At 41.7% G+C, this 26,267-nt stretch overlaps 1 protein-coding gene across 8 annotated transcripts in view; it reads left to right on the forward strand.

Moving 5' to 3' along the window:
* dagla (diacylglycerol lipase, alpha) overlaps positions 1 to 26,267 on the forward strand; it is a 120,582-nt gene that overhangs the window by 80,995 nt on the left and 13,320 nt on the right. For 3 of the 8 annotated variants that reach the window (XM_021477715.3, XM_073908099.1, XM_073908096.1), the window contains exons 15-18: positions 1,202 to 1,270; positions 1,859 to 1,931; positions 7,127 to 7,335; positions 9,508 to 9,634. In XM_021477715.3, the coding sequence (XP_021333390.2) occupies positions 1,202 to 1,270; positions 1,859 to 1,931; positions 7,127 to 7,335; positions 9,508 to 9,634 (478 nt within the window). The other 5 variants (XR_012383164.1, XR_012383165.1, XM_009302951.5 and 2 more) reach the window with 3 other exon arrangements.

Consider the following 26,267-nt stretch of genomic DNA (forward strand, 5'->3'; position numbering starts at 1 on the left):
ACGAGTTAAGGGGCACATAGTTTACCCCTTTTTTATGATTTATAGTAATATTATGGTTCTTCTGAGTGTGCCAGTTTAGGTTCAGTTCAAAACACAGTTCAGATTTTTTTATTATAATGTGTTAAAAAGTGTCATTTTGGGGGTGTGTACACAGGTCGCTGTTTTAGGTCACATGAAAATTAGTTTCAAATTCCCGCCTAACATAACAAGGGGGCGGAGCCAAGAGCTCCCCCGCTTTGTGTTTGGCAACAGACAGGCAGACAGAGAGAAGCTGCATGAGTGAGAGGACCAGCATTCAGCCGTATGACATGTACGACTCGGACACACCTGGCAGAGAGTGCAAAATCATGTGTGTCTTTGTATAGTTTTACATCCAACTGCTAGTTTAAACATCACAAATCCCTCTTTGCACCAACTATATCACATATTTAGGTATCAATGTTTCCGCAAGGCTGTCAAAGTGGTTTGGACTTAAGTATACTGCATTACTTAAAAGAAATAGATGAACTTACCACTATCTGTCATGGGCGGAATATCAGTAATCAAAATGTCCATACTCCTAAAAATTAACTATTTATTTTCAATGATTCCAACCCAACCCACACATACCTGGTTCAAATCTCTAGACTCAATTATAACAAAATTCTACTGGAAAAACAAGACCCCAAGAATTAAATTGACAACCTTACAGAAACCAAACTCACAAGGAGGATTAGAAGCACCGCATTTTTACAACTATTTTCTGGCAAATCAGCTTCAAAATATACACAAATGGATTAACTCATCAGAATACACATGGCAAGACATTGAACAATCAATCTGCAATATACACATATACATATACATGTAACATACACACACACACACAGTTATTACATGAGTACATAAGTAGAATGAATGAAAAGCTCAAAAATTTGTTGAAATCTGTTTTTTTGTGAGTTATTGCATATTCCGTATGCAATAACACACAACTTATTCCATTCATGAAGCCAGTTGCATTTTAGAAAACTCTTGCATTGCAGTTTTTGTTTTTCTGTGAAACACAATATGAAGCTAAAAACACAATATGAAGCTAAAATTATGTATCAAATTTCACCTTGAAATCTTTTATCACTTTTTATGGCGGTAAAATGGGTTGTGACGAGGTTTTCAAGTTGGCATTAAAGCACAAGTATGAACAGAGTGTGTTTTTGATTCACAGTGAGGATGCAATGGAGTACTCGAAAGAGTTCGTCACCTCAGTGGTGTTGGGAAAAGATCTGGTGCCCAGGTAAAAGAGAGATCTGTTCTACTTATAGATAGTTATAGTCTGAATGATTAGCCCTTTTCAAATATTTCCCAAATGATGTTTAATAGAGCAAGGGATTTTTCACAGTATTTTCTATAATATTTTTTCTTCTGGAGAAAGTCTTATTTGTTTTATTTCAGGTAGAATATAATTTTTTTAAACCATTTTGAGGTCAATATTATTAGCCCCTTTAAGCACTTTTTGTGGTTGTCTACAGAACAAACCATCGTTATACAGTGACTTGCCTAATTACCCAAAATTTCCTAATTCACCTAGTTAAGCATTTAAATGTCATTTTAAGCTGAATACTAGTGTCTTGAAAAAATATCTAGTCAAATATTATTTACTGTCATCATGGCAAAGAGAAAATAAATCAGTTCTTAGAAATGAGTTATTAAAACTATTGTGTTTAGAAAAGTGTGGAAAACACCTTCTTTCCATCAAACAAAATGTGTGGGAAAAAAATATACAGGGGGCTAATAATTCAGGGAGTCTGTTAATTCTGACTTCAACTGTGTATATATATGAGTCTGAGCAGTGTGTTCATCATTCACTCTTCTTTTCATTCAGGATCGGCCTCTCTCAGCTTGAGGGTTTCCGTCGTCACCTGCTTGAAGTCTTACAGAAGAGCAATAAACCAAAGGTGAGCTGCTTTTGATGATGATTTTGATGATAATGTCTTTATTTGTCACATCCACTTTTACATGCAGTGAAATTGGACCCCTCCAACCATACACAAACATCACATTTTTCAAGGAAAGACAGTTCGGAAGAACAACGAATTATAACTTGACTTCTAGTTGATCATTTGGTAAAGTGGTAGAAGGTCGATTTTTCTAATCTGTTGAATTGTGAAATACTGCAAAAGATCTACTGGAACCCACATGAACCCAAGATTCTTACAGAAAACAGTCAAGTTTGGTGAAGGAGAAATCATGGTTTAGGATAACATTCAGTATAGGGCGTGCGAGAGATCTGCAGAGTGGATGGCAACATCACCAGCCTGGGTTATCAAGACATTTGTGCTGCCCATTACATTACAAACCACAGGAGAGGGCAAATTCCTCCACATCAAAGTTCCTGAAAGCAAAGAAGGTCAAGGTGCTCCAGGATTGGCCAGCCCAGTCACCAGACATGAACATTATTGAGCCATTCTTGAGTCATTGCAGAGATGTGTGGATGCAGTCCTCCAAGCTCATGGGAGTCATACACAATATGAATTTTTTTCCACTGCAGCATGACTCTATATTCTATACTTTACATTATTTCTGTCAAATGACAAGACTTTTGTCTAAGCAAAGTCAGACCTTACTGTCCTAATTTAATAATTAAAAATCAAGGCATGATCATATTTTATTTTGGTGAAATAAGCGTAATCTAGACTCCTTTGCCTTTCAAATAAGCCACTTCTGATACCAAATGATCAACTAGAAGTCAAGTTTTGATTTGTTGCTCCTAAAACTTGGATGGGTGACAAGACTTTTGTCAGGTGGTGTATATTATATATATTACATCTCACCCTGCTCTTTATGTAGCAGATAAGTTTAAATGATCTTATCCTTTTCGTTATGAATATTGTTTTAAAAGTGGAAGATCACAACACCGTCAAATGATTTATGTAGCTATAAAAACCGTCTCGCTGTACATTCAATTAAACAACTACCTTCGGTCGAATAAATATATTTCAACTCAAATGAATATCTGATTATCTGAGAAGAAAGGGTGTGAATTTAATTAAATCTACCAGAGCAACGTTACCCTTGATTATGCAGTTTAGCATTAAGAATGTCATATTCTGGAGTGTTGGTGTATGTAGGTGACGGCACAGTAGCATTTATTATCACTGAATTGTGCCAGTAATTATCCGCCCTCATTACATCTATCACATTTTGCTTTTTCCATGTCCTTTACCTCTGGGCGAATAAAGTAAAGGCTAAATTTTTATGTTACTAATTATAAAGCAGTCGTTGGATGGGGGTTAAGCAATGAAAACTAATTTTTCTTTAATATGTCTGTATTCTAGTTCAGTCAGTGTGTCATAAAACTCTTATTTCTTAATTTTATGGTACTTATTATAGTTTTAAAGTGTACACTCTTCGTCAAAGGTTTGAGGTTGGTAAGATGTGTGTAAATGTGTACTGAAAAATAAACCCAAAACATCACTTCGGGCAAAAAATGTTGACATTTAAGGCTTACACTAGCTTTTTTTATCCATTATGTGCTATGGCAGCAGGGACTATGCATGGACATTTAGTTTTATTTATTTATTTATTTTGTTATAGTTTTGTTTATTTTTAAATATCCCATTCTGATATTTAACTTAAAGTAATTTAGTCAGTCAATCTTAAACTGGAGACTCGCAGTAATTGGATGATTTGAATTAGCGAGTTGGACTGGAGACTTACTTTGACCAGATCATTTGAATCAGTGAGTAATTAACTGGAGACTTCCTCTAACCCGATCATTTGAATCAGTGAGTCATCATTTGGAGAATCACTGTGGATCATTTGAATTAGTGAGTCATTACTCTGACCGGATCATTGGAGTTAGTGAGTCACTAGCTGCGTTCGACTTGAACGATGACTGCAGCCAGTGATCAACGAGATTAGCCGAGCGCAGTCGGGGGCGGAGTTGAAAACGGTGTTGCCGCATAGTTGCGGCAGTTATGATGACCGATCACATGGTGTCATCATCATTTATTTATTTACAACAACAAAAGATTTACTGTACAAATAAAACAACACAGTTTCTACAAAGTATAGTTCATTTTTAAGCAATAAGGGAATTATGAATTAAATGTGTAACAAACAAATGAGAAAAAATTAGAGGAAACAAGAAGGCAATATAAACAAAAACGAATAGGCCTATTAAATACAAATTATTAAGCACAAATTCTAGGAGTTTAAACATCACTCTAGGCTAATACTTCTTGTTTGAATATACTAAAGGGGTTTACATTTACTTACATTTATAAATATAAAACCTTCCAATATATATATTAGTGTAAAACCCAAAACAAGGTGTTTTGATTAAGTTTTAAACAATGTTAAGGATTATTTTGGATAATGAAGGCATTTTCAAAAAAGCACTTGAAAGATTGAACAAACAAACATTCCTAAAATAAGTGAGCTACACTTTGAGTAGAAGTTTGCCAGAAAGAGCAGGTACATCAATGTCACTTTTAAAACATGTGCATAAACGGCTAGACAGGAAAGAAATATATGTTATAATCATATAAATCATTTTATAATTATTTAAGAAAATAGTTCTTTAACTTTATTTGTTAAAAAATAAGCTTTAGGGTGATAGGATCAATAATGAATTAATTTATTACAAGTCTGTAAGACTTATTTAAGTTAATATTTAGGTTATTCACTAAAATATATCATTTTAATTGTTCATAGAGCTGAATACAGTAAATAGTCTGTATAAAAAAGGTCAAAAATAAACCTGTGCAAACAATCTACCCTTCATGACCAAATTATTGAACAAAAGATACCGCAGTAAAATATTTGTAGTCTTTTAATAAGCATGTTGTGTACGAGATAGAAATAGTATAAAAAGTTATTTGTTTGTTTTGAACTTTGTGAGACGGAATTTGTCCAATAATAAACCCGAAACACACAAGGTTGTTGTCATGCGGCGAACTCATCGTGTAATATCGGTGTCGTCATCTCAGCTCTTGCAGTCACTCTTCAGATGCTGCACCGGCTGAATCTGTCGTCTGATCTCGGAGGGCTGTCGCAATACTTTGATGCAACATGTGACAGTCACCTGGCGTCTGCGCAGCATCGATCCGGACATTTTCTAACCAGCATCCACCGCTTTATGCAGCGCTGCACAGATTGATCTGTCTTAAAGTCGAACGCACCTATTACCTGGAGAATTACTCTGACTGGATCATTTGAATCAGTGAGTCATTACTCTGACCTATTCATTTGAATCAGTGAATCATTACCTGGAGAATTACTCTGGTCAGATCATTTTAAACAATAAGTCATTAACTGGAACCTTTCTCTAAATGGATCATTTGAATTAGTGAGACTCGTTCTGACCGGATTATTTGATTCAGTGAGTAATTAACTGGAGACTTGCTCTGACTGTATCGTATGTATCAGAGAGTCATTATCCGGAGACTCGCTCTGACCAGATAATTGTATCAGTGAAATATGTTGATTTCTCCCATTCAAAATGATGAGGAATGACACTGTTTAATCTATTTAATGCATTTATGGTAACATAAAGCACTAATTTACTTAAAAAAAAAAACACACATTTACTGATTCCAAACTCGTGAACAAATATATATGTTATTTAAAAGCATGCGTGACTTTTAACAGGCCATTTGTTTAAAGGGATAGTTCACTCAAAACTAAAAATTCTATCAACATTTACCCACCCGTCATATGAGTTTCTTTCTTCTGTCGAACACAAAAGAAGCTATTTTGACGAAACTTTAGGAAAACTGTATTCATTAACTTCCATACTATTTATTTTCCCACTATGTATGTCAATGATTACCGGTTTTCAGCATTCTTCAAAATAACTTCTTTTGTGTTCAACAGAATAAAGAATCATAAATGTTTGAAACCACTTGAGTGTGATTAAATTGTGAGGAAATTTTTATTTTTGGGTGAACTAACCCTTTAAATGTTTCATCATACACCATGCAGCAGTTTTTAACACACCATAAACAGTGTTGACGTGCAGCATAGATAATACATGCAAGAAATAATACCACACACACACACACACACACACACCTCCATTGGCTGTTTAATACAGCTTGCATCATGAGCACTGTCGCTTATATTTCCCTCTGAATAGTTTCAGGCAAGGATGTGAGAAATTTCTGCCTCTGTGATGTATTTCAGACTTCTTTATCTTATTAATGTGCTTAATCACACTGCCTACTTTAGTGATTAGCTCTTCTCAGCAGGAAACGATGCCTTGAAATGCTGCCTGTGTGGGTTTTGGAACAGCCTGTAACTGGAGACTCTGACTGGATCCTTTGAATCATTGAATTGATAACTGAAGATTCACTCTAACAGAATCACTTGATTTGTTCGAGATTCGTTGTGTGCAGATCATTTGTTGTTAACTTTATGTGCTCTGGTTGCATCATTTGAATCAGTGAGTCGTTAACTGAGGACTCACTCCTACAAGATCCTTTAATTCAATGAGTCATTACTGGATAATTACACTTGACAGGATCATTTGAATCAAGCAAGTCGTTAACTGGAGACTCGTTCTGACTAGATCATTTCAATCAGTGAGTCATTAACTGAAGATGCGCTCTGATCAGATCATTTCAATCAGTGAGTCATTAACTGAAGACTCTTTCTGACCATATCAATTAAATCAATGAGTCATTAACTGTAGAATCACACTTGACCGGATCAGTTAAATAAATGCAGACTCACTCTGATCAGATGATTTGAATCAGTTAATTGATAACTGGAGACTTGCTTTGACTGGATCATTGCAATCAGTGAGTCGTTAACTGGAGGGGCGCTCTGAACGGATAATTTGAATCAGTTAGTCATTAACTGAAGACTCTTTCTGACCAGATCATTTGAATCAGTGACTATTTAACTAAAGACTCACTCCCACAAGATAATTTTAAATCAACGAATCATTACTGGAGTATTACTTTTGACGGGATCATTTGAATCAGGGAGTCATTAACTGAAGACTCGTTCTGACCAGATAGTTTGAATCAGTAGTGAGTCTATAGCAGCAGGAATTGATGCCTAAATCAGCAGAAAATGATGTCTTAAAATGCTGTCTGTGTGGGTTTTGGAACAGAGCCTGTATGTTTCAATCTATTTGATTTAGTGGAGGATCATTGCTGGAGGAACAAAGTGCATCCCTAAATCGGAGCTGCCCATGGATGACGAAGCCCCTGTATCTCAGGGCGTAACACCCTCCAGTTCCCGCCTATGGCTTCATCCCAGTGATCTGAGCATCGCCCTGTCAGCCTCCACACCGCTGTTTCCCCCGGGTCGGGTCATTCATGTGGTGCACAATCACCCCCCTGAGATGTGGTAAGTAGAGACGAAGAACTGAATGGATTAATGTTTAAAGTTTAAATATATATCTGTGTTTTGAATTATCTTAAACTCAAAGGTCTGATAATATCATGAACATTTATCATGTCTCATACATTTCGAAGTCTCTTAAGCCGCCTGTCCACTGCACACGACATTTGGACACGACTGTCGGAATACGCCCCCTTGTGGCAGCCGCACAGTATTTTCATTGTTGTCGTGTACGATGGGAGAGAAGCTGATTCTCACAGTGTCCGAAATAAAGGAGTGCAAAAGCAAGAGCCTTTATTCTCTGTGCGTTTACATGGTTTAATGAATAAATGAATACTAGAAACTCATAGACCGCTAAAATATTGGAGGGAATGTGGAGACGACATTAAAAATAGTCTTTTTTATTACTTTCTTACTTATACTTCAGAACAGAAATGTGTTTTTTTTTTTAATATAGACATTTTATAATTCAAAAAATAACCAAATAAACTCCTATTTCTCATTTCGTGCGCACAAACCTACTTGTACAACACTGAAATACATCACATCCGGTCGGCCGGTCGCATACGGTCTAGTCACAGGAGTTAAAATATTTCAACAGATCCGCAGCTCAATTCGGGTCCGAATTTTCCGCATACGGAGATAATCAGAACTCCGCGCAGCTCCTGGACTTCTCTCCATTGGAAATGAATGACTTCCAGTCTGTCGCTTGTGGTTTGTCGTGTGCAGTGGAAAGGAGGCTTTAGGTCGTTTACACTGTCAGGTCTTGATACCCAATTCCGATTTGTTGCCTATATCTGATTTTTTTTGCCTGTCCGTTTACACGTTCTATTAATTGTGACCCATATCTGAATCATAAAACTCTTCTAAATCTTCAAACTAATATGAAGATTAAACTCTAACCAGTCTTTCTATTTACTTTAAACACCTAAGATTACTTTTATTGTCAACATTTCTCTCTCTTAATTCAATCCCACGCAAAGCATGCTAGGAACTAAATCCCCTAACCAGATAGTTAGACCAACACAATTGCATCATGTTGTCCCAACACAAAACACTTAAGGCTGATTTATACTTCTGCGTCAAGCGCACGCGTATGCTACGACACAGCCTACACGTTGACTCATAGCTCACGCCATGGCTGTCTGTGTTGCTGACGTGCACCTCTCAAAAAAACCCAACTACAAGTCGCAATGAAGCGTAGCACAAGCTCTGTGATTGGTTGGCTTGGTAGCGTTGACGAGTCTGGGCGGGACCGAGAGCCGCGCGAATGGCGCAAGCCCGATGGAGCGATTGTTTACAAGTGTGAAGTGTCGTGAAGGAGCTCCGGATGGAAAGTTTTGTTTTGTGTTTAAATCATAGTTAAAGTTGTTGCACGTCCGCCAGTCCTGTCTCAAAATGAGCGAGTTTGAGCCACTTGTACATTCAGGAAGCGTTCATTAAAAACAAAACACCTGTGAAGAAACTCGATACAGAGGAACATTAACACCTCACTGCCAGCTAGCGTTTCACAAGTGTTAATGCAGACCAACAGAACAGCCCGCAGAAGTATAAATGCGCAGCTATGCGCGTTGCATGCACCGTGGGTTATGCCGGTCACTTGACGAAGAAGTATAAACCAGGCTTTAGGTTAAAACGAATAAATTGTACAAATAAATGACAAGAATTGTGTTGTTTCAGCTCATTTTAAATGGGTAGTTTGAACAAGAAGCAGTGATAAGTCTACTTGATGCTATTGCCTTTATTATTTCTAGTAATGGGTACTACACTGAAAAAATAATGTCTGCACACTATTTATATGTGTCAAATTTAAACAAACAAATTAAATTTAGTAATGTTTAACTTAGTTTGTTTGTTTAAATTCAGCCTAAATAAATTGTTTACAGCCACTTGACTTAAAAAAAAAAATCAGTAAATCCAAGGAATCATCTTTGAATCATTTATTTCAGTGTAGAAAAAGTTATCCAAGAGAAAAGTATCCATTATAAAAGCTCCATAGAAGCATCGAATAGAAGCGGTTTCTATTGCTCACTGTTAAAACTAGTGTTAATATTAAATGAGAAATACCTTCATTTCCTCACACTTTCCTTTTATTTCCAGCAAAGATTGTGTCACATCCTGCATCAGTCTGAGTCTAGAAATTTCTCTTACCATCTTTCTCTCTCTGTGTCTTTGTAGTTGTGGTCAGGAAGAGCCCACCTACTCTGCTCTGTGGGGCGATAACAAGGCCTTTGATGAGGTCATCATTTCTCCAGCCATGCTGAATGAACACATGCCCCATGTGGTGATGGATGGCCTCAACAAGGTGCGTGTTTGTGTTTTTTTTTTTTAGCACGCATGCTTCTACGTCCTGCTCTTGCAAAAGCGCCAACACGGTGATTGGGAAGCTGATGAAATATTCTGAACAAATCTGAGTGTCATTTGATTCTGCATCTGTACATATGGACATACATCAGACCAGGGCTGGACAATATTTGTAGTATGTGCAAGGGTTTCTGATGATGTACAAATTAAGCACTGTTAAATATTGTGATGTTCATGTGAATTAGGTGAATCATTTAAAACTCTCCATTACAGTCAATTGATTCATTATTACTCAAAGAACAAGTTTGCCCTAAAGGGGTGGTCCACTTCGATATCATATTTAAAATTTTAGATGCAAAGGCAGACATTGGCTTTTACAGCGTTAGCTTAGCAAAGCCTACAGCAAACAAAGTTTGGAGACTACAAAAAATGCTTCCAGGTTAGTGAGATCACAAACACTTCAGGTTACACGCATTCACCACGCGCACACACCCTGCACAGCGAAGGGACGTGGCCAGAGGTACTGTAATGTTACAGCAGAAAAAGCTAAAATGGCGTCCAAACGCTGCTATTTCCACAGAGCTTCGTCTGTTTCTGTAGGGCTTCCAAAGGACACGGCACAAAGAGAGAAGTGCTTACAGTTTCATTTGAATTATGTTCCAGAGAATTTTAAAAATATATAGCTAGCATTTGACAAAGGACAGCTTCCAGATTTTCTCCCAGTTCAGTGCTGGATTCGGCTAAAAACTCCTCAAAGAAGGAGAAGCTCCAACTATAATAGATGAAGCTGTGGACTGTGAGCCACAACCTGTAAGTGTTTATATTTGTTAAAATTGATGTATTACATGCACAGTTTCTAGCGGTATGGTTTAGGGAGGATGTAAACAACAGGAAATGCTGTTTAGCACTGCTAACAATTTAGCTGCAAATTCATATTTATCAGTCAAACCACTGTAAACAGACACACTCTTCAGCGGTGCTGTAGTGTCTCTCTTTGCAGCCGATTTCCCTGCGTTCTACATCTCACATAAGAGACTCGCAAAAGATATGTGAACGTTTCATATTACTTACACATGCTTATAACCTGAATATATATGAAAGACACTTGTCAGATTTTATTTTAGAGAGCAGGCGTGAGGTTGAGCTATGTGCTCTTCATTTTCTGTCTAATTTAGGCTCAAATAGATACGGCTAATGCCTAGTTCAGACTGCGTGATTTTAGCCCCGATTTTGGCTCGCCGACAGGTTTTGAGAAATTGCAGACAAATGCCTGAAATCACAGGCAAATCGGTGCTCGTGCACGTGAGTGACAATCACACAGTATGAACTATCAAAGACGCGATCTGAGAGAATCGCCGATGAGTCGCCGATGCCTGCGAGATATTTGGCGTGCTAAATATCTGGAGCTGTCGGCGATTCAAATCATGTCGTGTGAATTGAGTTTTGACTGAAAATAACATTAGCGATCGCCTACAGCCAATGAAAGAGCGGTATTCAATTGTGTGTGCGTGTGTGTATACCTGCTGCAGGCCAGCGGGAGGCTGGGGGAGAAGTTAAAAGCGCTCATTTTCGATTTATTTGGACCCACGAAATGGTGGAAAAACTAGTGGAGGTTTGACGATTCATACAGAAAGAAATTAGTTTATTATCAACGTTAAGGAGAAATGGTTAATTCCCTTTAAATCCAGGTGAGCAAATATGTACATTTTCTACACCATTAAAGGCTTCTTTCTCATTAGGTAGTTAATAACAAAAGATAAACGACGTGTTTTTGGCTGTGAGATGTAGTTTGGACGAAGTTGTCGGCGATTCTTCCTATAGTAAAGTCATGCAATGTGAAAGCCCCTGTCGCCGATCGATCTTGCAGTGTAAACAAAGCAGCGACGAAACGCTAGCCCAGATAGTCAAGCAGTGTGAAAACATCTGTGACACGACTACTTTGAAAATCATGCAGTCTGAACTCGGCATAACAGCTTCTCTGCCTGAGTATTTACACAGCGCAAATACATATGCCATTAGAGGCATGACATTTTTCCTGGTAACGAAGAGCCATTCCGCGAATCACAGCCTTTATGTAAACCGACCAATCAGAGCCTCTTTAGGGCAGGCCTTCCGAAAAATTAGGAAATATGACAGTCGTTTTCATGTTAGCTGAGAAGCTGTATATAGTCAAAGTAAAATATAAGAAAAATAATGTGAATTTCTACTAGTGAAGCATGAACACACATTAGTTTGCATCTTATAAACGCAACCAAACCTTAAAAATATTCTCTGGACCACCCCTTTAATCTAATTTTTATTAACAAATAGCTGAAGTTAAAGCCAACAATGTACACTGATCCTTTTCAATTAGAATAGAATAATAGTATTAATATTTCAGACAAATTTTTTGTTTGAATAAAGTCGTAGACCTCAGATTGGGTAAGAATCGTTCGAGGTTACTAAAGTAACCCTTCGTTCCCCGAGGAGGGGAACGGAAGCACTATAAGTGGATTTGATTGTAAAATCCACGCATTGGGAGGTTCGGTTCAGAAGCTACTCGTCTGAAAGAGTATTGAACGGGCCAATTAAGAATGAATTGGCAGCGCAAGCCTGCGCAGGTGAGCGGCATAAGCAATCAACTGAGTATATAAGCTCACCTGGCGCCAGCAGACGCTATCCTTTTTAAGCTGAAGAGACTTTCAACAGCTAAGGGACAGTCATTATGGCGACGGAGTATAGTGCTTCCGTTCCCCTCCTCGGGGAACGAAGGGTTACTTTAGTAACCTCGAACGTTCCCCTTCGGGGGGAACTTCAGCACTATAAGTGGATTTGATTGTAAAATCCACGCATTGGGAGCCCATTGAAAGCGCCATAATGACTGCACCTTACCAACACCCCCGATGAGGAGATAGTTAAGCAAGCGTGACGCACCCACATCATGGGGGGCGCGGTCCTCCAACGTGTCCCTGGCCCTAATTTATCCTACTTCAACAGAAGTTTTACGGATTTATATATATTTTTTGGGAAGTCGTGAGCATCTAGATAATTCTAGGAAAATACGACAGTACGTTGGGAAGCGTGCAATCCCGATAGGGAGGACGCTGCGGAGGCCATCCGTTACCCAAGGGGGGATAGATGGCAGAATTTACATATGGACTAGCCCTAAAAAGGGGGAGTACGCATAGCAAAAGAGTGGTTAGCGGGGAGGGAAGACACGGGTCCGCCCAGGGGGGGGACTTAACCGTGGCGGAATAAGCATATGGGATCGCCTAGTGGGGATCACGCATAACAGGCACCTTTACCCAAAACGCGGGCTGACCAGCGGGCAGACCTACAACGTAGTGGGCCAGCAAGTGACTCCTCCGCTGAGTCAGTGCTGGGGGCCACGGAGGAATCTGCAGGGCTCACCTGACGGGGAACTTTACTGACAGATAAAAAGGCGCACGTATCTCCGTGTTAGGGAGAATGGCGCAGCAAGCGTGTTTCAACACCCTACCGAGTTGTCTCCTCAATCACCAAAGGGTTACCTAATACCCTTGAGGAAACCGGCTCCACTCGCAGATTGTAAAACCTTGCAAATGTGTTGGGTGTCACCCAGCCCGCAGCTCTACAGATGTCTGTTAGAGGGGCGCCGCGTGCGCGCGCTCGAGAGGATGCGAAGCTCCGAGTGGAGTGCGCACGCGCTCTCGGGGGACGCGGCTCATCTCGCCTCCTCCGAGGGCAGCGCTTGCAGGCTCACTACCTCGTATTAAAACGGAGTGGTAGGAACCTTGGGCACATATCGCGGGCGGGGTCTCAGGACGTGAGAGAAGCCAGCTCAATTACAGGCACGAGTCACTGACCGAAAAATGCCTCCGGGTCCCCGACCCTCTAATCGATATCAACGCGACCAGCAGAGCTGTCTTCAGGGACAGAAAGATACTGAGTCGAGGATCGAAGGGATCTGACGCGGCTTGTGTAGCGAGATCCTAAGAGGGCATGAGAGGGGGCGGGGTGGATTAATTCGCTTAACGCCCCTGAGGAACCGGATGATGAGGTTATGCGTTCCCACGGTGCTGCCAGCCACCGCGTTATGAGAGCGGAGATGGCAGCCACGTAACCTTGAGTGTGGAGGGCGACAGCCTGCTCTCCAACTTCTCTCGGCGTAAAGAAAGCACAACGCTGATCTGGCAAATTACGGGGGTCTTCTCAGCGAGAGACACACCATTCAGTGAATAGACTCCACGTCAGGGCATAGGCGCGCTCGGGGAGGGGGCTCTAGCCCGAGTGACGGTATTAGCCACCGCAATCGGAGGTTACCTAAGTCTTCCTCGCGTCTAAAAATCTCTTCAAAGATCGGCGAGGGTGCCAGGTGGTGCCCTGTCCCTGAGAGAGTAGGTGCTCTCTCGAAGGGACTGCCAGGGGAGGGCTATCGCGAGGGAGAGCTCTGACATCCAGGTCCGGTTGAGCCAGAGGGGCGCAACCAGCAACCTGTTCCTCGTCCTCCCTGACCTTGCACAGTAACTGCGCGAGCAGGCTCACTGGGGGAAACGCGTATTTGCGCGTGCCCCGAGGCCAGCTGTAAGCCAGTGCATCCGTGCCGAGAGCACTCGGTCAGGGAAAGAACAACTGGCAATGAGCGCTCTCGGGGGAAGCAACAGATCGATCTGGGCTTCCCCGAATCGCGCCCATATCAGCTGCCAGACTCGGGGTGGAGTCTCCATTCTCCAGGACGCAAGGCTGCCGTGAGAGCGCATCGGCTGCACGGTTGAGCTTGCCTGAATATGAATGGCGTGCAGCGATTTCAGCCGCGGATGACTCCAGAGGAGCAGACGGCGGGCGAGCTGAGACATGCGGCGAGAGCGCATACCCCCTATACGGCTGATATACGCCACCGCCGCCGTACTGTCCGTCCTGACCAGCACGTGTTGCCGCTCCAGCACCGGAAAAAAACGGTGGAGAGCGAGGAACACTGCCAACAGCTCCAGGCGATATGCCAATGCAACTGGGTACCTTTCCACAGGTCCGCAGCCGCATGCCCGCAACGCACAGCCCCCCAGCCCGTGTTGGAAGTGTCTGCTGAAACGACAACAAGACTGGACGCCTGTTCTAGAGACACCCAGGCCTGTAGGAACGAGGGGTCGCTCCAAGGGCTGAGGGCGCGGCGACACAGCGCAGTAACAGAGACTCGGTGTGCGCGCGCGTGCCATGCGCGTCTGGGGACTCGATCGTGAAGCCAGTGCTGAAGTGGTCTCATATAGAATAATCCGAGCGGCATGAAGCGGCTGCGGATGCCATATGCCCCAGGAGCCTCTGAAATAGTTTCAGTGGGACCACTATTTTACTGTCGAGCTCTCTCAGACAGTACAGCATCAGCTGAGCGCGCTCTCCGGAGAGGCGCGCTGCCATGGTGACCGAGTCCAGCTCCAGCCCGAGAGAAGAGATCCTCTGCACGGGGGCGAGTTTGCTCTTTTCTCGGTTGACCTGAAACCCCCACAGGTGGAAGTGCCAGAGCACTTTGTCTCTGTGCATAATCAACTGCTCCGAGAGAGGGCAAAAATCAGCCAGTCGTAAAGAAATTGAGTATGCAGATGCCCGCGAGCCGAAGGGGCGCTGAGGCACCCTCCGCGGGCTTGGTGAGGACCCGCGGAGACAGAGAGAGCCCGAAGGGGAGGGCTTTGTATTGCCAAGCTCGACCTTCAAACGCAAACCGCAGAAACTGTCGGTGGCGAGGAAGAGTGGAGACATGGAAATACGCGTCCATCAGGTCTAATGCTGCAGACCAACCCAGAGGACGAACGCACCGGAGGATGCGCTTCTGCGTGAGCATTCTGAACGGCAGCTTGTGCAGGCAGCGGTTCAAAACGCGCAGATCTAGGATTGGCCGTGACCCACCGCTCTTTTTGGGCACGATGAAGCGCGGGCTGTAAAACCCGCTCTCCATCTCGGCTGGAGGGAGCGGCTCGATTGCATCCTTCGCCAGGAGGACAGCAATCTCCTCTCACAAGACAGGGGCGGACAGGGGGCTGACCCTGGTGAATACACACCCGTGACTTGGGGGGCCGTTTCACGAACTGAATCGCATAGCCGAGTCTGATTGTGCGTATGAGCCACCGCGAAGAGCTGGCCCGCGCTAACCAGGCAGGCAGAGCTCTCGCTAATGGACTCATCGCTACAATCGCTGACGTACCAGCAGTGGGGCAGCGCGGAGTGGGTGTGCTGATCCGGGAAGCTCGCGGGTCCCACGGAAAAGCTGGAGGTGAGATATTTGCTCTCACTCCAAACCCAAGCTCCGGAGGGGAGGCTCGAGGGGTGGGAGAAAGGAGACCGTCCTCCCAGCGCTCGTGAGCCACTGGCGAAACGCAACGAATCTGCAAGCTAGAAAGCATAGCGTCCCAGACTGGCAGATTTCGGGCTGTCACATCTGGGGAAGTGAAAAGTGCCCTTTCATAATGTTTTCATGGCAGTAAAAAGTGCCGTTGGAAATGGGGCCCCGCCCTCCAGCGGGGAAAGAGCAAGTTCCCTCTTCTCCAGATGGCCTGTCCCAGGGGCGCTTCGCGGTCCGTTGCCGGACTTAGCGGCGTTCTGGGCAGGGGGGCTGCCTGCTTCCGAGGTGCCCGACGCGCTCGCTTCGCCGGAGGCGTGTGCGGGGGCGGAGCAGCTCTCGTAGGCGGGCGCCTTCGGCGAGGAGCAGGTATGAATGGCACGGCGGGCGGAGCGGGCTACGGACCGCCGATAAGACATCACCCACCAACTGCTCTCTCACCGCCTTGAATTCCTGGGTGAATTCACAGACAGTGTCGCCGAACCTGGCTGGGGATATGGGGAAGTCAAGAAAGCGGACTTTGTCGACTTTGCGCATATCAGCCAGGGGTGGCGCTCCTGGACCACTAATGTGGACATCGTCCTCCCCAACGCACACGCAGCGGACTCAGTAGTCCGAAGAGCTAAGTCTGCGGCGGTGCGAAGCTCGTAAGCCTGGGTTGGACCCACCCTCGTGCTGCTCGGCCAGCGCCTGCGCTTGGTAGCGCTGGTAGGTGGCTATCGCATGCAAGGCGGAAGCAGCCTGGCCCGCAGCTATGTAAGCTCTAGCTCCGAGGGAGGTAGATAACTTACAGGCTTTGGATGGGAGACGAGGCGGACCCCGCCAAGAAGAGGCGCCGCGCGGATTTACCGCCATCGCGCACTCAACCTGAGGAATCGCCACATACCCCCTGGCTGTTTCACCGTCAAGAGTGGTTAGGGTGGAGGAACACGCAGCACGAGCAGAAAAAAGTGCTTTACAAGACCGCGTGAGCCTACTGTGCACCTCCGGGAAGAAGGGAACGCCCCTCTAGTCGGTCCGGCCGCGGAGCTGGGGGATAAACCATCTCCAACCCACGGCCGAAGCAGCCCGGGAAAGCACGGCTAACATGTCCGTTTCAGGATCCGTAGTGACAGCGCTCACCAGCCCGAAGGGGGCGAGCGGGTCTGGATCATCATCGGACAATGAAAGCCCACCCTCCGATGCCGCGGTGGACATCTGGTCTCCGGTGTCATCGGGCGTAAGGGCTACCATCTGTTAGACGGATCGCTTCCCCCGCCCGAAGCTTGGATAGAGCGCTTAGAGGAGCGGGAGGTCCGCGGGCCCGTGGGCGACGGATTATCTCTCGCTGAAACCCTCAGATCTGCCCGAGTGCCCGCTGCAGAGCAGGGGACAACTGGGGTGGTTCACCCTTTTGCAAAGGCTAACCGCGATCTTGCGCAACAGTCATGGCATCGCAATGACGACATGAACTGCCCACGAGCAGCGCATTAACATGCTGGACCCCCAGACATGCAACGCAGTGCCCGCGCCCATCATCCGAGGACAGGAAACCACCGCATCCAGAAACGCACAGTCGGAGCGCCGTCCTGATAAGGACGTGCTGCACGACTGTGTTGCTCTTTCTGTGAAGTTTGCAACTTTATACGCACCGCTCTGGAGGACCGGACCCAAAGAACGCCAGGCAAGGGAGAAACCCAGCTCGACCGTCTGCCACTGCGTGTACACACTCTGGACCGGGAGAATGCTCTCGTTCGCTCAGAATCGCTGGTCACAGCAGGAGGAACCCTCATCGACTCGATCAGAAAGTCTCTGAAGCGAAAAGGATAGCGTCTGCTGGCGCCAGGTGAGCTTATATACTCAGTTGATTGCTTATGCCGCTCACCTGCGCAGGCTTGCGCTGCCAATTCATTCTTAATTGGCCCGTTCAATACTCTTTCAGACGAGTAGCTTCTGAACCGAACCTCCCAATGCGTGGATTTTACAATCAAATCCACTTATAGTGCTGAAGTTCCCCCCGAAGGGGAACTACTAATATACTAATATTCAGCTTAAAGTGACATTTAAAGGCTTAACTAGGTTAATTAGGTTTAACAAATAGCAATTTCAGACTGCATGATTTTACCTCCGATTTTGACTCCCCGACAGGTTTTGATAAATTGCCGCAAACGCATGAAATCACAGGTAAATCTGTTCTCGTTCATGTGAGTAATAGTCACACAGTGTGAACCATCAAGGACGTGATCTGAGAGAATCGAAGATGAGTCGCAGACACCTGTCAGATATTTGGCATGCTAAATATCTGGATTCAAAATCATGCCGTGTGAAATGTTTTCTGATTGAAAATAACATCGGTGATTACCTACAGCCAATGAGAGAGCAGCATCCACTAGTATGGGTATCTTTTGGTCTAATTGGTGCCAAGAAATGTATGAAAAACTAGTGTAAATTTGGCAGGAGCACCCGTGTCTGTTTGAGGTGTCATCTGAGCGAAGAAAAAAGTTGAAGAAAAATGGCTAATTCCCTTCAAAAGCCAGGGTAACGTAATTAGTACATTTTCCACACCACCAAAGGCTTCTTTCCTAGTAGTGATGGGTTGTTTATGAACGTTTCGTTTATTTTGAACGAATCTTCAATATAACTCAGGAACTACGAGTCCTCTCAGGGAGTGATTTGTTCATCCATGCGTGCGCACATTTGTGCAGGTGGTCTCGTTCATTTCAAGTCTTTTCAGTCGTTCATCGTGGAAAGGCAGAAGCCAATCATATGCGTTTAGAGCCAGAAAAAGAATTCATCCGTTCACCTCTCGAGTCCTCTATCGGGTCTGAGTCATTCGTTCATCACGGGCCAATCATATGCATTTAGAGCCGGAAAAAAAATTGAACCGTTCATCTCTTGAGTCCTCTATTGGGTCTGAGTCATTCTGTCACGTGATGAATGAATGACTCAAGAATCAGAAGATCTCAGACTGTGTACTTTCGTTAAGATTATATGTGATTGTCAGTGTAACGTGAACGAACCACTGACATTTGAAGACATGAAAAGGTGAGCTGAGCAAAGAGACAACAATACCTTCATAGACAAAAGAGCAGGTAAACATTGAATTATTATTTTCTCCTTCTAATAGTATTCTATTTATAACCTATTTATCGTGTGATCAACCTTTTGGGCTAGTTGTAGATGTGTTTGGAAGCAATTCGTTACATTTTAATAATATTTTGGCGAATTGAACCAAATGAACGAAATGATTTGAAAAAAGATTTGTTCATCTCGATGAACGAGACTCAAAGATCCGAGTCAGTAAAATGATCCGAACTTCCCATCACTATTTCCTATTATGTTTTTAATATCAAAATATAAACTACATGACGTCGCGTTGTTTCCTTGTCACTTTTTGCAGATGTTTCGTTGTAAGACGTAATTTGCTGGCAGATACAAAGTTGTCGGCCTATTATAAAGTCATGCAGTGTGAAACCCTCTGCCGCCGATACATCTTGCTGTATGAACACATCAGCAGCGAAAAGCTACCCCAGATAGACATGTAGTGTGAACTACTTTGAAAATTGTGCAGTCTGAACTTTGCATTAGGCTAATTAGAGTAATCATTGGACAAGAGTGGTTAAGATATAATAGTTCAAATACACAGGATATATTTAAAATAAATCAAAACTGTTTTTATTTAAAAGACTTATAATCTGCTTGTTAAGTGTGACGTCATGCGAAGTGGCTTCCGGGTCCTATATCAAACTGTACGGGGAGACTCAAAAATGGTAATAATAAACGATTACAAAGCGATGTAATACTTTTTCGAAAATCACGATCGCACTATATATATCCATGCCTAATATTTGATGACCAGAGTTATACATTTTTATGTAAATTGTTAAAACATTGGTTAAATATTGGTTAAAATAAAAAAAATATGAAATTCACTTTAATATGACTAAAAAAAAAGTCATAACCAAATATTTTCTCAATTCAAATGAGTAGCTTCTTGGACCCAGAAACAGTATTTCATACATCACAACTTAACATACAGATAGCAAACTAAATATAATTGGAAATTCTTTGAAAAACATTACATTCTCTCTATTAAACATAACTTGAATTTGAAAACTAATACAAATTTTACAGAAAGGCTAATAACACTGCCTTCAAATTATATATTGTTCAGCCCTATAACATGTAACATGAGTGCAGTACATGTTTTTTTTTTATGCAAAATCTTTGTGAGTACATGGTCAGGAATCCCTTGCTATGCTTATAAGGCTTTTGGGCTGCTTTGGAATACAGGATTACAGGGTGTGTTACAGGTCTTTGGTGATGTCTTAACCACAATTTTGTCTGTTTTGGCTATACATAAAGGTTTGTCTTTGTTTTTGCCCCTCTGAAGCCGCCGTCTTTGGAAATACACCCGCGTAAAAGAATTCTGGCATGGCTCTTTCTCCTTCTTGCAAATGCAATGCTATTGCTATTTATGTTCGGGGTTTTGTTCAGATCACTCTAAGTATTAGACTGTGGGTGTGCGACGTGTCCTACTGCACCTCAGTATCCACACTACAAAAATAAAAGGTTTTATTGGCTTCATAGAACTTTGAAAATCGATGATATGTTTCCAATGGACAAAAGTTTCGTCATAATGGAAAAGGCTATATGGCTTTTCCACCAAGGCAGTTTGAGTGCAGGTTTGGAGCCGGAGCCTGGTTCCATATCGGTTCTTTTTTTTTTGACACCCAAAGCATAGAATCTTAGCTAGGAAAAGTGGTTCTTCAATGCAAACTAAGTATGATTTCTTTCAATAAAATATCCAGAAACCACTAGAACAGTGTGCTAGCTCCGAACTGATTTGCCCTGGTGGAAAATGGTAGAAAGAACTTTTTTTGGGGGGAACCAAACAGTTCTCTAAGGCCCTGGTATTCTTCAAATGAACGCGAAAATGAACTGGAATTACGTAATTTAGAAAGAAAATCCCACCAAAACAAAGTTCGGCAGTTTGAAATCTCGAGAGCTTGGCAAAGCAAACTTTTTGGAGGAGTTTGTTTTGGCTTCTAAAAATATTTGAGCTACCATTGGTCTGTGGTGATTACGCAATCTGTGTGTGTGTTCTAGAAACTCTGCCTTCTTAGATGTGCGATTGATTCATATCTCAATAAAAAAAAAATTAAAAAAACATTGTTTGAAGTATACCTGTGCCTGTAATGGCAAATATGGAAAAACCTTTATTTTTTGAGTGTAAAGCTGCTGCTAAACTGGTCATACTGCCTTGTTTTCTCCTACACTGTGTCTGCCGTATGGTTAACGTGTTGGTTTGTTTCCACAGGTGCTGGAAAACCCACATTTAATTTCAGACCTGATTGCTGCACAGGTTGGAAGCCGGAAAGCTAGCAATGAAGTGCATAATTCTGTCCCTAACCCATCCTCAGATCCCCCTTTTACACCACTGTGTCCAGATGAATGCTTTATAGTTCCCAAAACTCCCACTGAAACACTTTCTGTTCAACCACGGGGTTCAGACACTCAAAGGAACGGTTTATCATTCAAAAATTCGTCCACTGAAAATACTGTAACAGAAACTCCCACTGCGATCCCATCACCCACAAAGCCTGTTACTGTAGATACATCTTCCATTAGGTCAAATACAAAAGCTGAAGGCGCTTCTGATGACGTTCAGCAATCATCAACATGTCCATCTCAGTCCAACACTACATTGAGCTCACCGAAGTTAGACTTTCCTACATTAGAAATGCCCACAACGGTCCCATTGAATGGCTTTTTACATTCTGAAATTTCACGTACTTCCTCTGATGTGTCTGAGTCCTGCAAACCATTCCCAATTACACCAGAGTTGCACTCTTCCCCGGAGTTCCTGCTAAAAACCAATCTGAATCCCGAGGTCAGCTGTATTGAAAACACATCGGAGAGCTGTTTGATAAAGCCCTCGGTATTTGATAATGCATCTTTAACTTCTCCCCAGGACAGGTTCAGTTCTTTGAGTGTGCCATCTGAAGGAACGACCTCTAGCGCTTCATGTTATATGTCAAGCCTCTGATGTACACTACTGTTCTAAAGTCTGGGGTCGATACGATTTTCTTTTTTACTTTTATCAATCAAAGAAGTATTATATAGACTACAGTGCATGTAAGAATTTATTTATGTATGTTTTTGTTTTTGACAATGTGTGAATTAGCTTTTGATAAACTAAAGAATGTGTACCTGGGCTACAAAATCAGTCAATAGGGTCACTTTTTTGTGAAATTTAGATTTTTACATAATCTTAAATCTGAATAACTAGGTTTTCCATTGATAAATGCTTCGTTAGGATAGGATATTATATGGCTGAGATATCTCGAATCTGAAGATTGAAAAAAAAAAAAAACACAATACTGAAGAAAATGGCTTTTAACGCCCTGTTCACACGGGGCGTCGGTGTCAACACTTAACGAAGGGTGATGTCATGGCGACAACAGCCAGTCACATTCAACTTGGACTGCCATACAAAAAAAGCACAGCAGCAGCAACAGTGGTAGTGGTAGTAGTGGTGGTCGGTGGTGCTATGAATAGTGTATAAAGATGTATGTAAAGATTGATCATAAATTACAGGGTTGATGTAACCATGATTTACTTTTCTTCCTTTTGACTGCATGAACAGGATTGGCTAGTGTCTGCGCTAGTATTTGCATAAAATGATCTGATTGGTTGACACTTGAAGTCACTCCATTCAAAGTCAATGGGAAGCAATAATGGAGGCAACCTATTTAAACAGGACGAAAAGCTGTCTTAAGAAAGTTCTTAAGAATGCAAATTATTAATCAGAATTTACGCTTTGACATACTTACAGTAGGAAATTTACCACAATTCCTCATGGAAGATGATGTTTACTGATAGTCGAATGATTTATGACTGATTTTGTGCTCCAGGGTCACAACTGAGGCCTTTTAAAACTTTGTAGGTTCTCTAAAACTGGGTTTTCACCCTAAAGTGAAGCAAATCTTTTCCAAGTTCACAAAAAAGAAAAAAAATTCCAATTGCGAATTTGCTGCGTTTCCATTCATTTGTAAGGGGCTCATCACCAGTGCTTAATTTGTGAAGCCCTGGAAAGGATCGGGGTTACTGATGCGCCATGTTACTCGAGGATGGAGAGGTGCCACGCATGAAAGTGGAGAGCGGTGGGGGGGGAGACTGGTGCGATGTATGGAGGAGAGTTGTCGCGGACGATAGTGAGCGGGCGGGGGTGTTGCAGACGAAAGTGAAGACTTGGGGAGTCGCGGAAGAAAGTGAACAGCAAGTGGGGGAGGATGCGGTTAAGGAGGGATTGGTAAAATGAGGTACCGGATCAGATTTCAGAGGTGCCAGATCCGGATCTGGCATGTTCCGGTCAAATTAAGCACTGCCGAACACGTTCATGTTCAAAAAATGCGAGGTGCAGCTAAAAGTGCCTTTTTGTTGACAAAAGTGTGGTGCGCTTTTTATGTTGCTAGGCAATGACTAAATCAGCAGCGTATTGTGCACAAGTGTTGGTGTTGATATTGGTATAATTTTTATATTTTATTATATTGTGATATTCAAGATTTGTAAAGTCGTACAGCTCCAGATATCTTAAAACAGCAACCACTAGTCTCTCTTCCTTCTTCAAAAGTCTCCATAGTCATGTTGACAGCACAAACACTACAGTCACCTCAACGGAAACCCCGTCTCTGCTTTTTTATTTGATTGGAGAATAAAAAAGACGCGACTGACGTAACAAAATTTTTCCACTCAGAGTTGACTTTTTCTCAACCGCGAGCGCAAAGCGTGCAATGGCAAAAACACGAGGCGCAGCAGGCGGATAAACGCGAGATGGGCATGGCGCATAGGAAGCACACAAAACACTCGCGACTGTTAGTAAATCATTCAAAAAAGGCATTTCTCAACGCAAAAAGCGCATAAGGTGTGATCATCCCCTTTAGTGTGGCCAAAGAGCATAGAATCACCAAGAGGCGACACTCTAGTGCGATTTGGGAAACAGCCACTAGATGCTGCGGTGGCCATTTTGGAATGAAAATTCCAATAGAATAATTATAATTATATTATAAGTAGTATATTATAAGTCTGTAAAATAAACTATTAAAAGTGCTGATAATTGTGATAGTAAGTGTTGTATTGTAGTCTTTCAGGTTGCATCTCAGCTTTAATGCGCTTTTTAAATAAATCAATAAACAAATAAATAAGTAAAGGAGCTGTCTGCCATCGCGACAGCTATGAGATCCAATGGACATCCAATCGCTTGTACTCCAAAATGGCGAAATCCGGGGCTGTTGCTGGGCGCTGCTGTTGCAATGAGTGTCTTCTCTTGGTGATTCTAAGCTCTTTGGTGTGGCTGACTGTAGTTTTGGTATCCAAGTGACAATAGTAAACAAGACAAGCATAATGGAGTCACATGGGTCGTCATGAATGTTGAGTACGTCAGAGTTTATTTGGTAAATTTAATTTCACCTCCCATTATTTTTATTACATTGTTTCAAACAAGTCCAAGACCACCTCAAGCGACATTAAAAACATATTATGCGAATTGATGGATTTTTATTGGAAATCTGGCATTTACTTGACTCGCTTCTTATTTGATACTTCATAATGATGGAAACCCAGCGTACACTAAGAAGAAATTGTTGCAAACTATTTATATGGGTTGAATTTAAACAAACAAATTCAATTAGATAATGTTTAACTTCATTTGTTTAAATTCAACCCAAATAAATAGTTTACAACTAATTACCTTTTTGTAAGTAGTAAAAAGAAAAAGGTAAATCCATGACATCATCTTTAAATCATTTTTTTTTCCAGTGTATGACAGCAGATTTTTATGTGAAGGACTTTTGTAAAGGACAAATGAAAAATATATGCATAGACATGAAATGAATGATGATAATAATGTGCCGTATAATCCTGCTAATGACATTTCAATTAGTTCTGTAAATAAAATAATTCAAACTACAATCTCACATAGGCAGGTCAGTGTTGTCTGAAGTCACGAATACACTTTATCATTACTTATAAATCTTTACACTTATAAATCATCATTTATCTATCATAGCAGTTTAATTTTATTGGCCAGCATGGGACTGGTGAATTGCAGAGCTTGTGCACTTACATATCCATATTGCTGTGATGCTTTTTGAACTGCTGTTTTCTCGCTGTTGCTATTAATTTTGTTGAGCTTTTTGCTTTCAGTATATCACTGCAAAGCTGTTTCCAGCTTTTTTCTGCTTCCAAGCAAAGACCTAATATATGATAAGTGTATAAAATCACTGAATCACATTTATTCTCTTGTAGATTACAATATGCACGAGTGTGAGCTATAAAAACCGAAAGATCTCAAAGTTATCCATGCATGTCACGGCTGCGTTTATTCAATTCAATTCACTTATAAGCTGCTTTGGATAAAAATGTCTGCTAAATGCGCAAATGTAAATGTTAATATTACTGTGTTTTTCAACAAATATATCTACACTGAATGAGCAAAAGAGACTCAAACCCCACACTTTTGAAACAGTAGTGTATGTTAGGCCATGCACAACCCAATATGCATGCATGCTTTCTTCCTTTGCAGTGAATAATCTTGCTGAAACATCCCTCCTCAGCTCCAGCTCGGGCATCTGTGGTGTCATTCTCTTCCTTTTTCTGCAGGTCCCCCGGTCTCTCTATCCGTTTGTTTTTTTCTGGACTTCCTGTTTTGTTTCTCTGGTTTACGCTTTGGCAGTTTGCAGCAGGATTTCATCGCAGCTTCTTTCCGTCTACACACGTGCCTTGAGTTTGTCACCTGTCTGCTTTGTGAATGTGTTTGCATCTTGTGCGCTTGGAGGTGGATTTATTTGTGTTTGGCATACAGTTGAAGTAAAAAAAAAAAAAAAAAAAATATATATATATATATATATATATATATATATATATATATATATATATATATATATATATATATATATATTGACTAAATATATGTATATGTACATATATGATAAATATATATATATATTTGTATACATATATATATATGTATGTATGTATGTATGTATGTATGTATGTATATACATACATATATATATATATATATATATATATATATATATATATATATATATATATATATATATATATATATATATATATATATATATACACACACATATATATATATATATATATATATATACATACACATATATACATATATACATACATACACACATACATATATACATATGTGTATATATATATATATATATATATATATATACATACACATATATACATACATACACACATACATATATACATATGTGTGTATATATACACATACATATATATATATTGACTAAATATATGTATATGTACA

This window comes from Danio rerio, chromosome 7 (genome assembly GCF_049306965.1).
Source record: "Danio rerio strain Tuebingen ecotype United States chromosome 7, GRCz12tu, whole genome shotgun sequence".
NCBI classification, from domain to species: Eukaryota; Metazoa; Chordata; class Actinopteri; order Cypriniformes; family Danionidae; genus Danio; species Danio rerio.